Source organism: Sceloporus occidentalis, unplaced genomic scaffold (assembly GCF_023333645.1).
Source record: "Sceloporus occidentalis isolate IW3139 unplaced genomic scaffold, rSceOcc1.0.p SCAF_43, whole genome shotgun sequence".
NCBI lineage: Eukaryota > Metazoa > Chordata > Lepidosauria > Squamata > Phrynosomatidae > Sceloporus > Sceloporus occidentalis.
In genome coordinates, this window is record NW_028317023.1 from 1,125,517 (window position 1) to 1,141,292 (window position 15,776).

Consider the following 15,776-nt stretch of genomic DNA (forward strand, 5'->3'; position numbering starts at 1 on the left):
TTGCACATTAGTGGCATTGTCCATGTCGTCTCTGGGTATTTATAAAGGCAATGACCCAACAGCTGCTTCAATGAAGAAACAAAAGAAGTCTATTCACTAAAGAGAGATTTGTGGTTTTAACTCATTTACTTTACTATACATTATGAAGGTCCTACCCCAGTGAGCTTCTGAGGAACCAAGGCGAGCAGGGCGCCAAGTTTTGCTCACCCTGCATGATGCATAGTTAACCCACTCCTTACCAAAACTTTTTAGTGCCATAAGTGCCATTTTTTACCAAATGGGGCTTTAATCAAGATTCCTATTTTCCGTGTTTGAGGTACCCCTAAATTATACCTTTTAGAATATACCTCCATAATAAATACGGCTTTCATTTTACAACCATAGAAACATGCAAAAAAATACTTGTGAAATTTTTTTTAAAAACTATACTAAAATTGTTTTTTTTTTTTAAAGTAGGTACCACTGATGAACAATAACCCAACTTAAGTTCAGACATACCCGACTGTGGTAGTGCGAGTCTCTGCGGGGTATTGTCGCAGCAGGACAGGAGAAGGAATGTTCTTAAAAAGTCTGTTTAATTTCACTCTACGGCCCAATTAACAACCTCTTAACTTCAGAGACAGCTTGTTAATAAACAGCAAATAAAAGAAAACCACTTCTCTTTACACATAGGAGGGAATATAAATCGCTTCCAGAAGCGCCCATCGGGTAGTGTCCATCACTGACCCAGAGACTTCTTTTCACGATGGCCTCTGCCTTAGATTCAAACCGGCAGCACTTTTTAAACCCAATTAATTAGGTTCCCTGATCCACCCGTGCACCGCAGACAGAAAGGCCCAACTCCCTGCCCTTGTTTGGAGGCTTTAACCCCTTGCTATCTTGTTAGGAGGAAGGATTCATATGCTTCGACAAACCCACATACATACTTCTCTTCCTTAGTACCCCTTATAGTTTATAATACTTCTGGCTTAAGGGGTTTAGGGTAGAGAACAGGGACAAGCGTTGTATTTTTATTTTTTTATTTTTTTTTTAGATGTAGTGCTAGGGCACGTATATATTTTTGCACTGTGATCAATGCAGTATGGCTAGAAATCCATCACGATGACATCACTGAGCTTACTGTATTGTTTACTTATTTTTAAAGTTTTTTTTCTTGTACTTTTTCCCTTAATAGAAAGAGGGAGAAACATTGTTTCTGACTTTCTTCCCTTCAATTTCCCCTGCCCTGTGATCAGCAAGCAAGGCTCTGGAGACTTGCATTGATAATCGGAATGCATGCGATCAGCCAGCTGGGGAAGCAATCTAGACAGGCCCTGCTGAGTGTCTCCTGTCCTCCAGTGATGCCTACCGGAAAGGAATGCATGTTTGCGGGATCTGGCGTTCCCTATGTAACACACCAACGCTGGCTTCCAATAGACAGCCTGATCTCCTGTGCAGCGGCACATCCACATGCCGTAGGGGTACGTCATAAAGGTAATCAGGGTACATGTTTTAGGATGTACCTGTTAAAGCAGTGAGAAAGCTGTAGTCTCCTTATGGATTGATTTCTGCATTATACAGGGCAAGATCAGCCCTTCTTGATGGAGAAACTTGCCTGCGCTAGTTCATTCATAATTAACAGTGAAGTCGGCGAGTTGAAACTACAACTCTCAGTCTAGTGCAGCAATGGTGAATCTACAATGGAGAAGCCAAGGCCTGTGTTGTTGCACGCAGCCGACCGACAGATTTCTGGATAATTAAAAAAAAAAATAAAAAAAAATCTGCACTACATGAGGGGTAGGCATCAACATGCAGCCAACTTTGCAGAAGTGCTGGGGGGTTAGGTATTAAGAACATGTATAATGCGTTTAAACGTGTTATAGAAAAAAATTTCTTTATTACTTACTAAGGTTCGGTATAAAATATTTACACTCCCTGCCACAATTCTGTATTAAAGAGCATGGTTTAAACACAATGTTTTGCATGGAAGCATATTATTCTCCTTGAGCATAAAAATGTGATTTTATTTCAATAAACTTCCTTTATCTGCAGATCTGGGGTTTTGTGTGACTTTCCCTTCTCAAACACCAAAGTGAGATGACTCTTTATGGCAATGCTAATGAAGTCTGTTCCTCCATAGACTGTCAACGGCCTGAGCCACTCTTTATTTATGATACAGAGTCGCGGTGTTTGTCTTGCAGATTGGGCTAAGATAACGGATCAAGAACATACAAATGGCTAAGATGCCGCTGCCTGATAACATTATTCAAAAACTGGAACAATTATTTAAAAACAAAGCAGTACAATATTTTTGAAAACATTTTTAATCTGACACTAGAAATAAAAACCGGTGGCAATTTACCATTAAAGTGTCCCGTTAAGCAGAGAGCCACATATAAACAAATCAAAATAAGGTTTTGCAATTTGAAATGTTTTAATTAAAAGATAATTGAGAAATAAAAACATACATTGCTCACAAACAAATTACCGCAATGTCTGACTTGTGGAAAAATTAAGTTTTGGCCTATTTTTCCTTGGATTTGCTAAGCATACATTTTATTTTTTTTTTTACATTTTATTTACTAAATCTAATTGCCTATCTCACTGGCAGCTGCTTCACAGAAGGCAACACTGCTGGCTGTACTGTGTGCACATTTCCCATGGTTTCTCTCCTAGAGGCAGGGTCAAAGGCTGAGCTTACCTGGCATTAGCCTGGTTGGAGGGTGACGGGCACAAACTAAACCTAAAAAGCTCTGCAGAGTCTTTCACCCAGAAGTTACTCTGCAGAGTAGATTGAGCAATTAGAATTAATCTGAAGGGACAGCCCGCTCAAAAACTCAGACCCTCCGATGAGTATACTTTGTTGGATTAATATTTTTTTCTGGTTGCATCTCCACTCTACTCAGTCAAATAAGTATGAAAATATTGTTCTATGGGAAGTGATTGTTGGACACATACTGCTATTTTAACGTATAAAAAATATTCAAAAACACAGCGAACCGAATACTTGACTTTGGATATGATAAGTTAGCTGGTAGCAAGCCGACAGATTTGGTTGCGTAAGTATGTACAAAGCTGGTTCATCAGGTCTCTGTTCTGGCCTTCAACAAAGTGCATCTCAACTAATACATCATTTATGTCCTTCTTCACATTCATCACACACTTAAAAAGAAAAGAAGTGCCACTGCTTTGAGCCTGTGGCGCACACTCCTCAGTTGGGAGGTTCAGTTCTTCTGGGCAGTCATTTTCAGTCTCTTCAATGGTTTCAAACTGGGAAGTTTCCTCTGGCTTTGAGCTCATGCTTACATCTGCGATAGCTTCTGGATCAGCATCTCCGGCCAGGGAAGGAGACACTGTGAAGCTGTCATCGGGATTGGAAGATACAGGTTCAGTGCAAGTGGGGTTTGCAGCTGTGGGATCTGTCTCATTCTCTTCCGGGGGCACTCCTGCTATTTGGACGTCTTGTTTTACAGATTCTTTTTGGAGAGGCTTTTCCTCCTTGTTTGTCTGCAGGAAGTCATCAGGAGCACGAGGCAGCTCTCGGAGTTGCCTCATTCGGTCCCTTTTCTTCCGACGAATGTGAACCCAAGAGTTTTCAATGGCTGTGAGAAACAAGCTCTCTTCTACATTACTGCAGGTGACATATTTATGTTGAACCTGATAAAAAAAATGTTACAACAATTGTAATCACATCAACTGATAAAATCTATTTACACAAGCATGTTATTCCAAATGACCAGATGTACATTCTGGTTTGGAATAACACAGATAAGCCATGCCACATCCTGACTGCCAGCCAGAGTCTGGAATAAACAACCTTACCTTACCTGCAATAGTGGCACGTTTTGGGCACTATGATCATTCGTTTTAATCCATAAAACAAAGTCACTGGTTTAACATTTTAGATTCAGTTGAGATTAGAACAATTTCATGCATAACACACCTTAGAAGAATGGTCGGGGGTGTGGCAGCTGCAGTTTAATATTGAGAAATATAAGATAATGCACTTGGGACATAAAAATAGCAAGGAAGAATACAGCATTGAGGACACCATTCTGTCAGTGACAACGGAGGAGAGGGACATAGGAGTAATTATTTCTCAGAACCCATGCAACAAAGTACCACACAAAGCGAGCAAGGAGCTGGGTTGTATAGCATTAGTAGCAGGAAGAGGGAGTACAACAAGAGCAGAGGAGGGGAGGTTTAAAAGTAATATCAGGAAGTATTACTTTACTGAGAAAGTAGTGGATGCATGGAATAACCTCCCAGCAGAAATGGTAGAGGTTAATACAGTGAAGGAGTTTAGGCATGAATGGGATAGGCATAAGTCTATCCTAGATATAAAATAATTCCAGGGACTAAGGAAAGTATTCAGAAATTGAGCAAAGTAGGTGGACAAATGGTTCTTATCTGCTGATACATTCTATGTTTCTAGGGATGTTGATTTACTTCAGAGGAAAAATGTTAGAAAAAGACCATCATCTAAAACAGGAAGATTTTTTGCAGGTATAGTCTTCAAAGGCTTTGATTGTGAAGAAGGCATGAAACCTGACTTCAGTTGGTTAAATCGCCACCAATATCTCCCACTAGAGTAAGGTTTTACGTTTTTTAGACATATGCCATTCAGATGGCACTTAGCTGTTTTCATGGCAAACAAGGCAATATCTCACTGTAACAATTTAAAAATAATCTTCTAATGATCAATTAGCCTTTTAAACTTGAACTTGGATTATCGAACACAACGTGCCATTAGAAGGAGTGATAGGAGTGATATATGGCCTCTGTACCTCTCTAAAGATATTCCTTTCAAAATCAGCTACAATAGTCATTTACAACTTTAACAATGTCTACAATGTATTTGTGATCCACTCAATGTTATTTTAATGGCCAAATGTGCTTCTTTCAAAAACAAGGACATTTCTAGGTGACCCCAAACATTTGAACGGTAGCGTACATCAAAGAAGGCATTGCTAACACAAGTTGACTTTTATTAAACTCCTTTATGATTCTGACCTACTTTTCTTTTACTAGATTTGCTGCGATTACATTTATCACTACTGGTGGTATTATGTGAACCAACTCCTGCTTTGTTTTCACTTCAAAGGTCCCTTACCCTGAGATCAGTCAGAATCTTTTTCATCCATTCTGTAACCACTGCGATGCTCCCAACATCCTCCAAGCTTTGGGAAGATTTAGCCGCCAGCAGTTTTACGATCGCCTCAAGGACCGTGAACATCATGGGTTTCCGGGGCTTCTCCAACTTTCTCTTCTTAGGAGGGTTCTGAATCCAAAGCAAATAAAGAACATAATTTAATCATTTGCAGAATAAAACAAAATAAAGAAATGCTCTGTAGCAGAATGAAAACACATGGAAGGATATGTTTACAATCCATATGTAACCCAGATATAAACAATTCAGCGATGAACATCAAACACACACACACACACACACACACACACGAGCAGAATAATGAAATCTCAAAATGTTAAAACATTTTGTTTTTTTACCCCCTGGCTCCTTTGGAGATTGGGGAGTTACACGAAATCAAAAAGGGAATGGCGATTGAGTGAGGCTTGGCTCTCAAAAGGACTATGGGAGCACCAAGCTGAGAGCAAGAAGGGTATTGTGCTTAAGTATTCAGTGTCAAATAGATCCATTGGAGTTCCTTCTATTCTCTCAAAGGTTGTATGTATTTGCCTCAGCATAGGTAAGGAGCCTGGAGTGATAATCTTTACTAATTATATGGTCTTTACCATTAATGGTACTATTAGCCGAACACCCTTTAAAGAGTGTCTGCATGTAATCTATGTCAGAAGGCAGGAGACGTCTTCACTTCACTACATTTTCCTTCAGGGCGCAGTTCCTCCGACATACCACTAGATGGATCCAGACAACCACAAGAGACATTTGTGAAAAACAAGCTAAACCCACCCATTCCTGCATTCACATTTTACACACCAAAATACTGATCTGTTTTATTAATAACCTTTATGCTGCTGCACAGATCAACGAAGAGTAAAACGGAAAAAACAAGATATGATTTATGCTTTTTAACTTGGCAAATGAATATAAGTTTTCAAGCCATTACATTCCACTTCACAATCAGGCACCCAAACAGAGCACTGATTAGCCCAGGCATTTTACGTAAAGCAAAAACCTGTGAATATTGAATTCAAGTTATTGAAAAGTAAAGGATAATTATTTGTACTTAAAGATTGGCGTGTTTATGACCTTCTCTTTAAAGGGGATGTTTCATTGAAAACATTTCTTTTCTCCTTGATCATAAAATATTGTGCTGTATACAGAATTGTAGATTGTCAGTGACAAAAACCTGATTATATCAGGTTTTATTCCCATAAACGCCCTTTATCTTCTGACCTGGAGGCTGCTTTTGTTGTCAGTGATGTGATATTTTGGGAGACTTTCCCCGCTCAAACACCACACTGAGCTGATTCTTTATGGCAACGCTAATGAGCTTCTGGCTGTACAATGGAATTATTTCATCAGACTTTCACTAGTCAGTGTCAGGCTGGATGATTGAGACCGAGCCATTCTACTGTTTACCACAGGCACTACTGATTAGGAGTCAGTGTGTTTGCTGCCCTTTAATGTTCCTTTGTTTCCCCGCACTTCAGATCGCAAATATTAAAAAGAAAACGCACATTCTGCTTTTGCAAACTAGATCACAATTTGAATTTCTGGATCTGGAACTGGAGAATGGAGGCAGCAAACCTGCAGATAAATGTGCAAATATTTTTGCATACTATATGAGCGCATGCATTTTGAACTTGATGAACGAGCCGTTCAGCTGCGACAGATTTAGCAAAGTCTGCACATTTCTATTGTGAAACCTCCTCCTCCTCCTCGGAACAGACATTGATTCTTCCTGAACAAGGGCAAGCAACAAAGAGAGAGGTATGTGGGTGCCGCAGTGTAAACACACGTGTGTGTATTCTAGCCAACCCGCGCAGAAATGTATACATGTGGACTCCGTGGTTAGTGAATACTACATGTCTGAGCTTCACGGTGGAGAAGGAATGAAAATAAGCGTTTCTGCCCACTCAGCATTCTCTCGGTGTGCCGTAGCCTATTCTCTGCAAGCTGTCTATTTAACAGGCAACTGAACATAGCATATTCTCTTTAATATGCCTTTCAAACACATCAGAGGTATAACAATCCCTGGAGGGTATGCTAAAAACCTGGACTTATCAGAAAAACATGCATATGGTAAGCCAGTTACTGGAGACTCGGTCTGCGGCTTTGTAAAAGAAAGCATGTTCAGCATCTTATATTCTGGCTCTTTTACTAAGTGACGTATCGACGTGCCATTTAAATCAGTTGAGCAACAAGCAGCAGACTGCAATACAATTAAATGTGATTTACAAAATTCAGCTACCGATCCCCAGCCCCCCCCCAACACCAATAGATGTGATCATTCTGTAGGACTAAAATATTAAAGATGATATATATATATACATACATGCTATGAAAATGATCATGGCAGGAAGCTTATACCCCGGCAAGCACATTATTAAACGGTAATGAGGCCAAATAGGTCAGACCAGGTCTCAACATAAAGCAAATATAGTCATTTGTCAGGAACCAATATTTCGCTGCCTGAACCATGGCTTTTTTAATACCTGTGGTGTTTACATCTGCAACCACTAGTGGCCACCCTCCACCCTCTGGAGCACTCAGAACTCAGGTGTGCCTTGTTACCTGGGTTGAGCACTAGTCTACATCCAGCTGGGCCTTATTACCTGGATTACCCTGCCTTTATGAACCTGCCCTGCCCTTTAGTCAGGGCCTTTGTATTGAAGTCTATGGACCTTCCTGCTGTGGCTCTGCACCTGTACTGTTCCTGGTTCCCTGCTATTGTGTCCTTCCAAGTGGACTCCCTGCTATTGTGTCCTTCCAAGTGGACTCCCTGCTATTGTGTCCTTCCAAGTGGACTCCCTGCTATTGTGTCCTTCCAAGTGGACTCCCTGCTATTGTGTCCTTCCAAGTGGACTCCCTGCTATTGTGTCCTTCCAAGTGGACTCCCTGCTATTGTGTCCTTCCAAGCGGGCTGTGTGCCTTTCGTACCCTTCCAAGTGGGCTGTGTGCCTTTCGTGCCCTTCCAAGCGGGCTCTCTGTCTGTCGTGCCCTTCCAAGCGGGCTCTCTGTCTGTCGTGCCCTTCCAAGCGGGCTCTCTGTCTGTTGTGCCCTTCCAAGCGGGCTCTCTGTCTGTCGTGCCCTTCCAAGCGGGCTGTGTGGCTTTCGTGCCCTTCCAAGCGGGCTCTCTGTCTGTTGCGCCCTTCCAAGCGGGCTCTCTGTCTGTTGCGCCCTTCCAAGCGGGCTCCCTGCCAAAAGACTTATTACCTGTATTTTATTTTGCCATACGTCCGGTTACTTGCTTAGACTATATTACCCTTATTTGCTGGCCCTGTTATATACATGAAATACACTGCATTACCTGGATTTCTGTTTGTGGTGTCTTTGTTTGCATAATCATGCACCCTGGGTTACATACTGAACCCCAAGTATCCCCTGCGCATGGGCTCCTACCCGACCTGATCACCCGAGTCCTGACAGAATACAAAGGCCATTACAAGGAGTCAGCGGGGTTACTTTCAGTCATCAAAATGATAGGAGAATGCTTGCTTGAACTGTGCAAATCATTAATGCAAATCTGGGACTCCAACTCCAATCACTCTCATGAAGACCATTCACCTACACCTGCTACATCACCTGAGAAATCCAACAAGCCTGTTACCAGTGTTAAAAAGGAATCTCCTAGGAAATCTAGGAAACGTGAACCCCTTACCACAACCGAATTACAACAAAGGCGTGATGAGGAATCTTGCTTTTACTGTGGCAAAAAGGGACACTGGATCACCCAATGTCCTCTGAAACCTCCTAAACCCTCTGTACCGATTGAGCAGTCTACGTCACAACCACAGAGCTCTGCTAAAAGGGGAAGTAGCTTTATTCCCCAGGATAGTGAACCCATGGAGTATATACCAACCCTGGTGATTCCTGGTGCTTCTCAAACTCCGGTGGATGTCCAGCTGAAGCCTGATGATTGTTCTGTGATGGAATGCAGCGTCTGTGATCCTACAGTCTGTGGCAGTGTGGGTTGCTCCCATATGGATGAACTTCCTATTGCTTTCTGTTCAGCCGTGATTGCAACTCCTATCACTGCTACCTCAGCAAAGTGTGATACACCAGAGACTACCATAGCCCCTAGTATCACCTCTGGACTGATAGCAAAGATACATGACCCTATTCCATCTCTGAGGAAGAAGGGGCCTTCCATCAGTGCTTCCCATACCAAGCCTGCTTCTCCCGTTTTGACCCAGTGCAGTTCTGGTACTACCCCCCTGCTCCCAGTAGTGCCCTGGGTACAGGGCAGCTATGTGACCCCTGGTACATGGAAAGAGAAAGCACTGAATCATACCTTCTCATCAACTTCTTCAGCATCCAGTCCTAATTTGACCTACGATTGCACCACAGATAACCTTTCCTTTGATTGTGTTATTACCTCTAATGGCAATATAATCAGAAAGGAAGACCTGGAGATCTGTGAACAAGCTTTACCGAAAAAGAAGAAGAAGAAGAAGAAGAAATCACGTTAAGTACACCCTTCTGCTCAGTTTATTAAAGGTGTACAGATTTTGTTCAGTCTGTTCGCGTTCAGTGACCGCTCCTTGGGGAGGGGGTACTGTCAGGAACCAATATTTCGCTGCCTGAACCATGGCTTTTTTAATACCTGTGGTGTTTACATCTGCAACCACTAGTGGCCACCCTCCACCCTCTGGAGCACTCAGAACTCAGGTGTGCCTTGTTACCTGGGTTGAGCACTAGTCTACATCCAGCTGGGCCTTATTACCTGGATTACCCTGCCTTTATGAACCTGCCCTGCCCTTTAGTCAGGGCCTTTGTATTGAAGTCTATGGACCTTCCTGCTGTGGCTCTGCACCTGTACTGTTCCTGGTTCCCTGCTATTGTGTCCTTCCAAGTGGACTCCCTGCTATTGTGTCCTTCCAAGTGGACTCCCTGCTATTGTGTCCTTCCAAGTGGACTCCCTGCTATTGTGTCCTTCCAAGTGGACTCCCTGCTATTGTGTCCTTCCAAGTGGACTCCCTGCTATTGTGTCCTTCCAAGTGGACTCCCTGCTATTGTGTCCTTCCAAGCGGGCTGTGTGCCTTTCGTACCCTTCCAAGTGGGCTGTGTGCCTTTCGTGCCCTTCCAAGCGGGCTCTCTGTCTGTCGTGCCCTTCCAAGCGGGCTCTCTGTCTGTCGTGCCCTTCCAAGCGGGCTCTCTGTCTGTTGTGCCCTTCCAAGCGGGCTCTCTGTCTGTCGTGCCCTTCCAAGCGGGCTGTGTGGCTTTCGTGCCCTTCCAAGCGGGCTCTCTGTCTGTTGCGCCCTTCCAAGCGGGCTCTCTGTCTGTTGCGCCCTTCCAAGCGGGCTCCCTGCCAAAAGACTTATTACCTGTATTTTATTTTGCCATACGTCCGGTTACTTGCTTAGACTATATTACCCTTATTTGCTGGCCCTGTTATATACATGAAATACACTGCATTACCTGGATTTCTGTTTGTGGTGTCTTTGTTTGCATAATCATGCACCCTGGGTTACATACTGAACCCCAAGTATCCCCTGCGCATGGGCTCCTACCCGACCTGATCACCCGAGTCCTGACATCATTATTCACAGAGACTAGAAACATTTAAAGAAGTCCTGGTGACTGCAGGAGCCGGAATGGAAATAGGCCAGTATTTCCACTCAAATGGTTTTCATTTTTAGAAACTGTACCCAGCCGAGTGTTGGACCTGTTTGCATTGTAATGGTGTCTTCTGTTCACTGGATAACCGAGGGTTAAATGCCATACGATACCAATGCTACACAATTATAAAGATTTTTGGTACATATATATATACCGTTGCCAGGGAAATAATCTGTGGTTCCGCAGGTCACAGAATATGGCCTGACCCCCTCATCTGCCATTATTAAAGGGGGACCATTATTATTTCTACCCTTGCATTCTGGGAACAGGTAAAGCTTTTCATGACTGTTGATATATAAGCAATTTGTTTCACATAAGCTCAGCCATTATATATATATATATATAGGGGGGGAGGGACACAGAGATCTTGAAAATGGAGAGAGCGCAGAAAGAAGAGGGGCTTCAGATCAGAACAAGGGGGGTGGAGATGGGGGGAGGGGCAAGATCAGAACAGAGGAGGTATGTATTAATAAAAAATTCACATAAAATTCAAGAGACTCAGGGTAATATTAAATGTATGCTTGCTAATGCAAGGAGCCTAAATAACAAAATGGGAGAACTAGAGGCAATAGCATACACTAAACAATATGATATAATAGGCATAACAGAAACATGGTGGGATGAGACCCATGACTGGGCAGTTAACTTAAAAGGTTATACGTTATATAGGAAGGACAGAAAAAGCAGGAAGGGAGGAGGCGTATGCTTGTATGTTAACAACGAGCTAAAGTCAAATATTAAGCATCTTGAAGGCGACAAGGGATTTGTGGAAGCTTTATGGGTAGATATCAGCTTGGTGCAAAAAAAAGGAAATGAACTACTGGTTGGGATATGTTATAAACCACCTAATGTTAATAATGATGAGGAAGAGCAGCTGTTAGAGCAAATTGAGAAAGCTGCACATCTGGGTAACACGTTAATTATTGGAGATTTTAATTACCCGGACATAAATTGGGAGAGAGGGTCTAGTAGTTCTGCAAGGGGATTCAGGTTTTTGAACCTGTTAAATGACACCTTCATGTCACAACTGGTACAAGCACCAACTAGAAAGGATACTTGTTTGGATCTGGTGATAACAATGTAGATCTTGTGTCTTAACATTCAAGTGGGGGAGCACTTGGGTAATAGTGATCACAATAGGTCTCTTTTGAAATAAACTCAAAAAAGAAATTGCCCATGGGGAATACTAAAAGGTATAATTTTAAGAAGGCCAATTTCAATAAGATAAGGGCAGCTTTACAACTTATTGACTGGCATAAACTCTTCAGGGATAAAAACAGAGGAAAAATTGAGTATTTTCAAACAAATATTAGCAGGGTACACTTCTCAGTATGTACCACTAGGAAACAAATATAAAAGAAACAAATTGAAACCGATGTGGCTTAGTGGGGACGTTAAGCAGAAAATTAAAAATAAGAAAATGGCTTTTACAGCATTTAAATCAGACGAATCAGAGGCATCCTATATAAGATATAAGGAAGCCAAAAAAGGTGATTAGATGGGCTAAACTAGAAAATGAGAGGGTGATGGGCAAAGAGAGCAAAACTAACCCCAAAAGTACATAAATTCTAAAAAAAACAAAAAATGGAAACGTAGGTTCATTAGAAACAGAGAGGGGAGTGTTGGTTACGGAGGACCAGGAAAAAGCAGAAACTTTAAATAACTATTTTTCCTCAGTATATATTGAGGAACCTAAGGCAATGGATATGCATAGGACCACTGAGAAAAATTTTCAGTCAAACTGAGTGGATGGCTCAGGACAAGGTGCTGCAGCAACTAAAGAAAATGAATGTTAACAAAGCTCCGGGGCCTGACGGTATTCACCCACGAGTACTTAAGGAGCTGAGTCAGGAGATAAGTGAACCTCTGTTTCTAATCTTTCGGGGATTCTTTTCTTTCAGGAATTGTACCAGAGGATTGGAGGAAGGCAGATGTGGTTCCTATTTTCAAAAAGGGTTTTCAAAAACTCTGTGCCCGGAAACTATAGACCTGTGAGCTTAACTTCCGTGGCTGGGAAAGTATTTGAAGGGCTGTTTAGGGATAATATTCAAGAATTCCTTGGGAAGAACATTATTATTAGCAAAAATCAGCATGGTTTTATGAAACATAGGTCCTGTCAAACTAATTTAATTGCATGCTATGAAGAAGTAAGTAGAAGTGTCGATCAGGGGGTTGCAGTGGATGTAATCTACTTGGATTTTGCCAAGGCGTTTGACACGGTTCCACACAATAGGTTAGTATTCAAACTGAAGGAAATTGGTCTAGATGCAAATTCTTGTTCTTGGGTAGAACATTGGCTTAGAGATTTGTTATAAATGGTAAATTTTCAAGCTGGTCAAAAGTGGTAAGTGGTGTCCCTCAGGGTTCTGTTCTGGGACCAATTTTACTCAACATATTTATAAATGACCTGGCAATAGGCATTGGAAGTTATGTTTCTGTGTTTGCAGATGACACTAAACTAGGTAAAGTAATACAGTGCGAGCGGGATATTACTGTGCTGCAGAGGGATCTAGATAGACTGGGGGAAAGGGCACACAAATGGCAGATGAAATTCAATATAGATAAATGTAAAGTTATGCACTTCGGGGTAGCGAATGCACAAGCAACTTACACCCTAAAAGGTAGTGAATTAGGGGTAACGGCAAATGAGAAGGATTTGACAAACTAGGCAACAATGTGCAATGTCAGTCTGCGGTTGCTAAGGCCAGTAAGGTATTGTCGTGTATAAAAAGGGGCATCAAGTCGCGGGATAAAGATATAATTTTGCCTCTGTATAAATCAATGGTAAGGCCGCACCTTGAATATGCTGTGCAATTTTGGACACCTATTCTAAAGAAGGATATCATAGCACTAGAAAGGGTGCAGTCTGCATTCATACAGCTAATGTAATGCAGAAACCGCATAACAACAGACTTTTGTCCAAGATCGCCCCTGAACACCTAAATTATTCTGGAAATCTTGGCTAATATGTGTTCGTTCTTCTGGTAACCTGAAGCTACTCATGTGCTGCCCTTTTGTGTTACTATTGGCACTAGACTAACTCAGCTAAACATCTCTAAAAACGCCTCCCCATCTCGGTATTTAGGTTTTGCGGGCTGTGGGTTTCAGTGCCGTCCAAAAGTATCTAGCAGACATTTTTTCTGCCCCAGATTAATACTGAAACACACGAAAAGCATGTACACATGTATAGGAAAAGTGTGTACTGTCACTTTAAATGGTTAGACTGCAAAAAAACAATCAATTCTATCAAGCCATGCTCGGCGTGAAATCACAGTCAGCCGTCATCCAAGACCTTTCACTGGCTGCTTACAATCATACCTATTTAATGCCAAGTCTCTGCATTGTAATTGCCAGACTAGACATCTGCAGTTAACCCCCAACCAGGGTGAATACAAACCTGAAATCGATGAAGGGAATAAGAAATGTTTCTAACAGTGGCTTGGACGGGAAAAACAAGACTTGGTTAATAATAATAATAAAAAGGTTGACATTTAGCCCAAGATGTTCCATTCTTTCATTATGCCGATGGTGTGATAGAAGCTGTCGGCTAATGCCTTCTTAATTTGTTAAGCACAGAGAAATCAGTGTGCATGTCTAATCCTTCAGACAAATGGGCATTAGCAGACCAGTCTGTCACATGCGGGGGGTGCAAAAGGCATTTATCAGAGGCAGGACAGGGAGCACGGACCCCCAGAGGCACACCAAGCCTTATGAGCTATTAGGGGGCTTATGCGTCTCCGATACAAAGCGATACTAATATTTCCAGTGTGTGCCGCATTGCTTTGTGTCTAACAGCCAACGGCAAAATACATGTACATTTGGGAAGAAAAGAATGTTAGCGACGATATTTCAGTGGCAAAAAAATTTACTGGGCTATCATAATTTTAGATTTACTAAAAAGATGTATTAATGGGTGATATGCAAGGATACAACAAAGCTCTTTGTAAATCATAGCCCTATTTTTAATGTTGGGTTATAACAGCTGAGGCAAAACCTTGTGCATCATCTTTCCCATACAAAGAATGCAGACTAAATTATGACATCACTGTTAAGGAGGAATTTATAGAAGACAGTCTTGTAGTAGGAAAGGGTTTTCTAGTTATTTTGTTGTTACCGAGCATGTATTGTTTCTAAAATCCTGTGTATTCACAACATAAACAACACATACAAGCACATGCATGTTCTAACATCACAGATAGTATCAATTTGGACAAACATGCTTAACTTTCTCTAAATTCCTAAAAAAACATAAAACACACAAGCATATACTCAAACCCCCATATATCACATAGCTTGGCAATATTTTGGCAAGATCTAATATCTATATATCTATATGCAAACACCTTGAACCTATCCTGTTTAATCTGTTTAAACATATTTATGTACATTAACATATATATATAGGATGGGTGTAGATGGAAACAAGGTGCTACTGCCGCTATCTCGCGCCTTTCTCTCCTCCTTCACTCACTGCGTTCCGTCCCCCTCATTATCTCTCCCCTTTCTCAATTCCTGTGATCAGAGCGCCAGGTCTGTTCCTAGAGACCTGCCAACATTTAGACACGCCCACTCCCCGCCCACTTTCCATCCCATTCAATACTTTTTTGGGGGGCTAGCCCTGCCTACATGCAGAAATAGCCCCACCCCTCATGAAGCCAGAGGGAGAACTGAGGGTAGCGTGACTTGGGAAGTTGGCAGGTATGGCCATGCCAATGACAGTGACTGAGGGGCAAATTCCACTAGCCAACAGAAATATGAGGGAAGGCGCCAGGGAACGCGAATGCTTTGGAAAGGGCAGACTCTCCTCTTGGCATTTACGTGTATACAAGCCTTTCCCCAGTGTAACAAATCCCATGAGTGGAGATTCTGTACCTGCTGAGAAACACACAGCTGTAAGATCTTTAGGCTATACCCCTGATAATTATATGATGGAACACGCATTGAACTTGCTTCACCCCACTTGCAGCCGAGCTGATACAGAACAATTATCTGGCACCTTTGTGCAATCTATCAATTTCCCCACTTCTTC

At 42.0% G+C, this 15,776-nt stretch overlaps 1 protein-coding gene across 1 annotated transcript in view; it reads right to left on the minus strand.

Annotated features, from left to right (window-relative positions):
• Positions 1–3,006: 3,006 nt before the first annotated feature.
• The window catches only part of LOC149289660 (RNA N(6)-adenosine-methyltransferase mettl16-like), a 36,349-nt gene continuing 23,579 nt past the window's right edge, over positions 3,007–15,776 (minus strand). Inside the window, exons 8-9 of the mRNA XM_089490334.1 lie at positions 5,093–5,260; positions 3,007–3,636 (exon numbers count right to left, since the gene is read on the minus strand). Coding sequence (XP_089346460.1) covers positions 3,007–3,636; positions 5,093–5,260 — 798 coding nt within the window. The remainder of the gene's footprint in view (positions 3,637–5,092; positions 5,261–15,776) is intronic.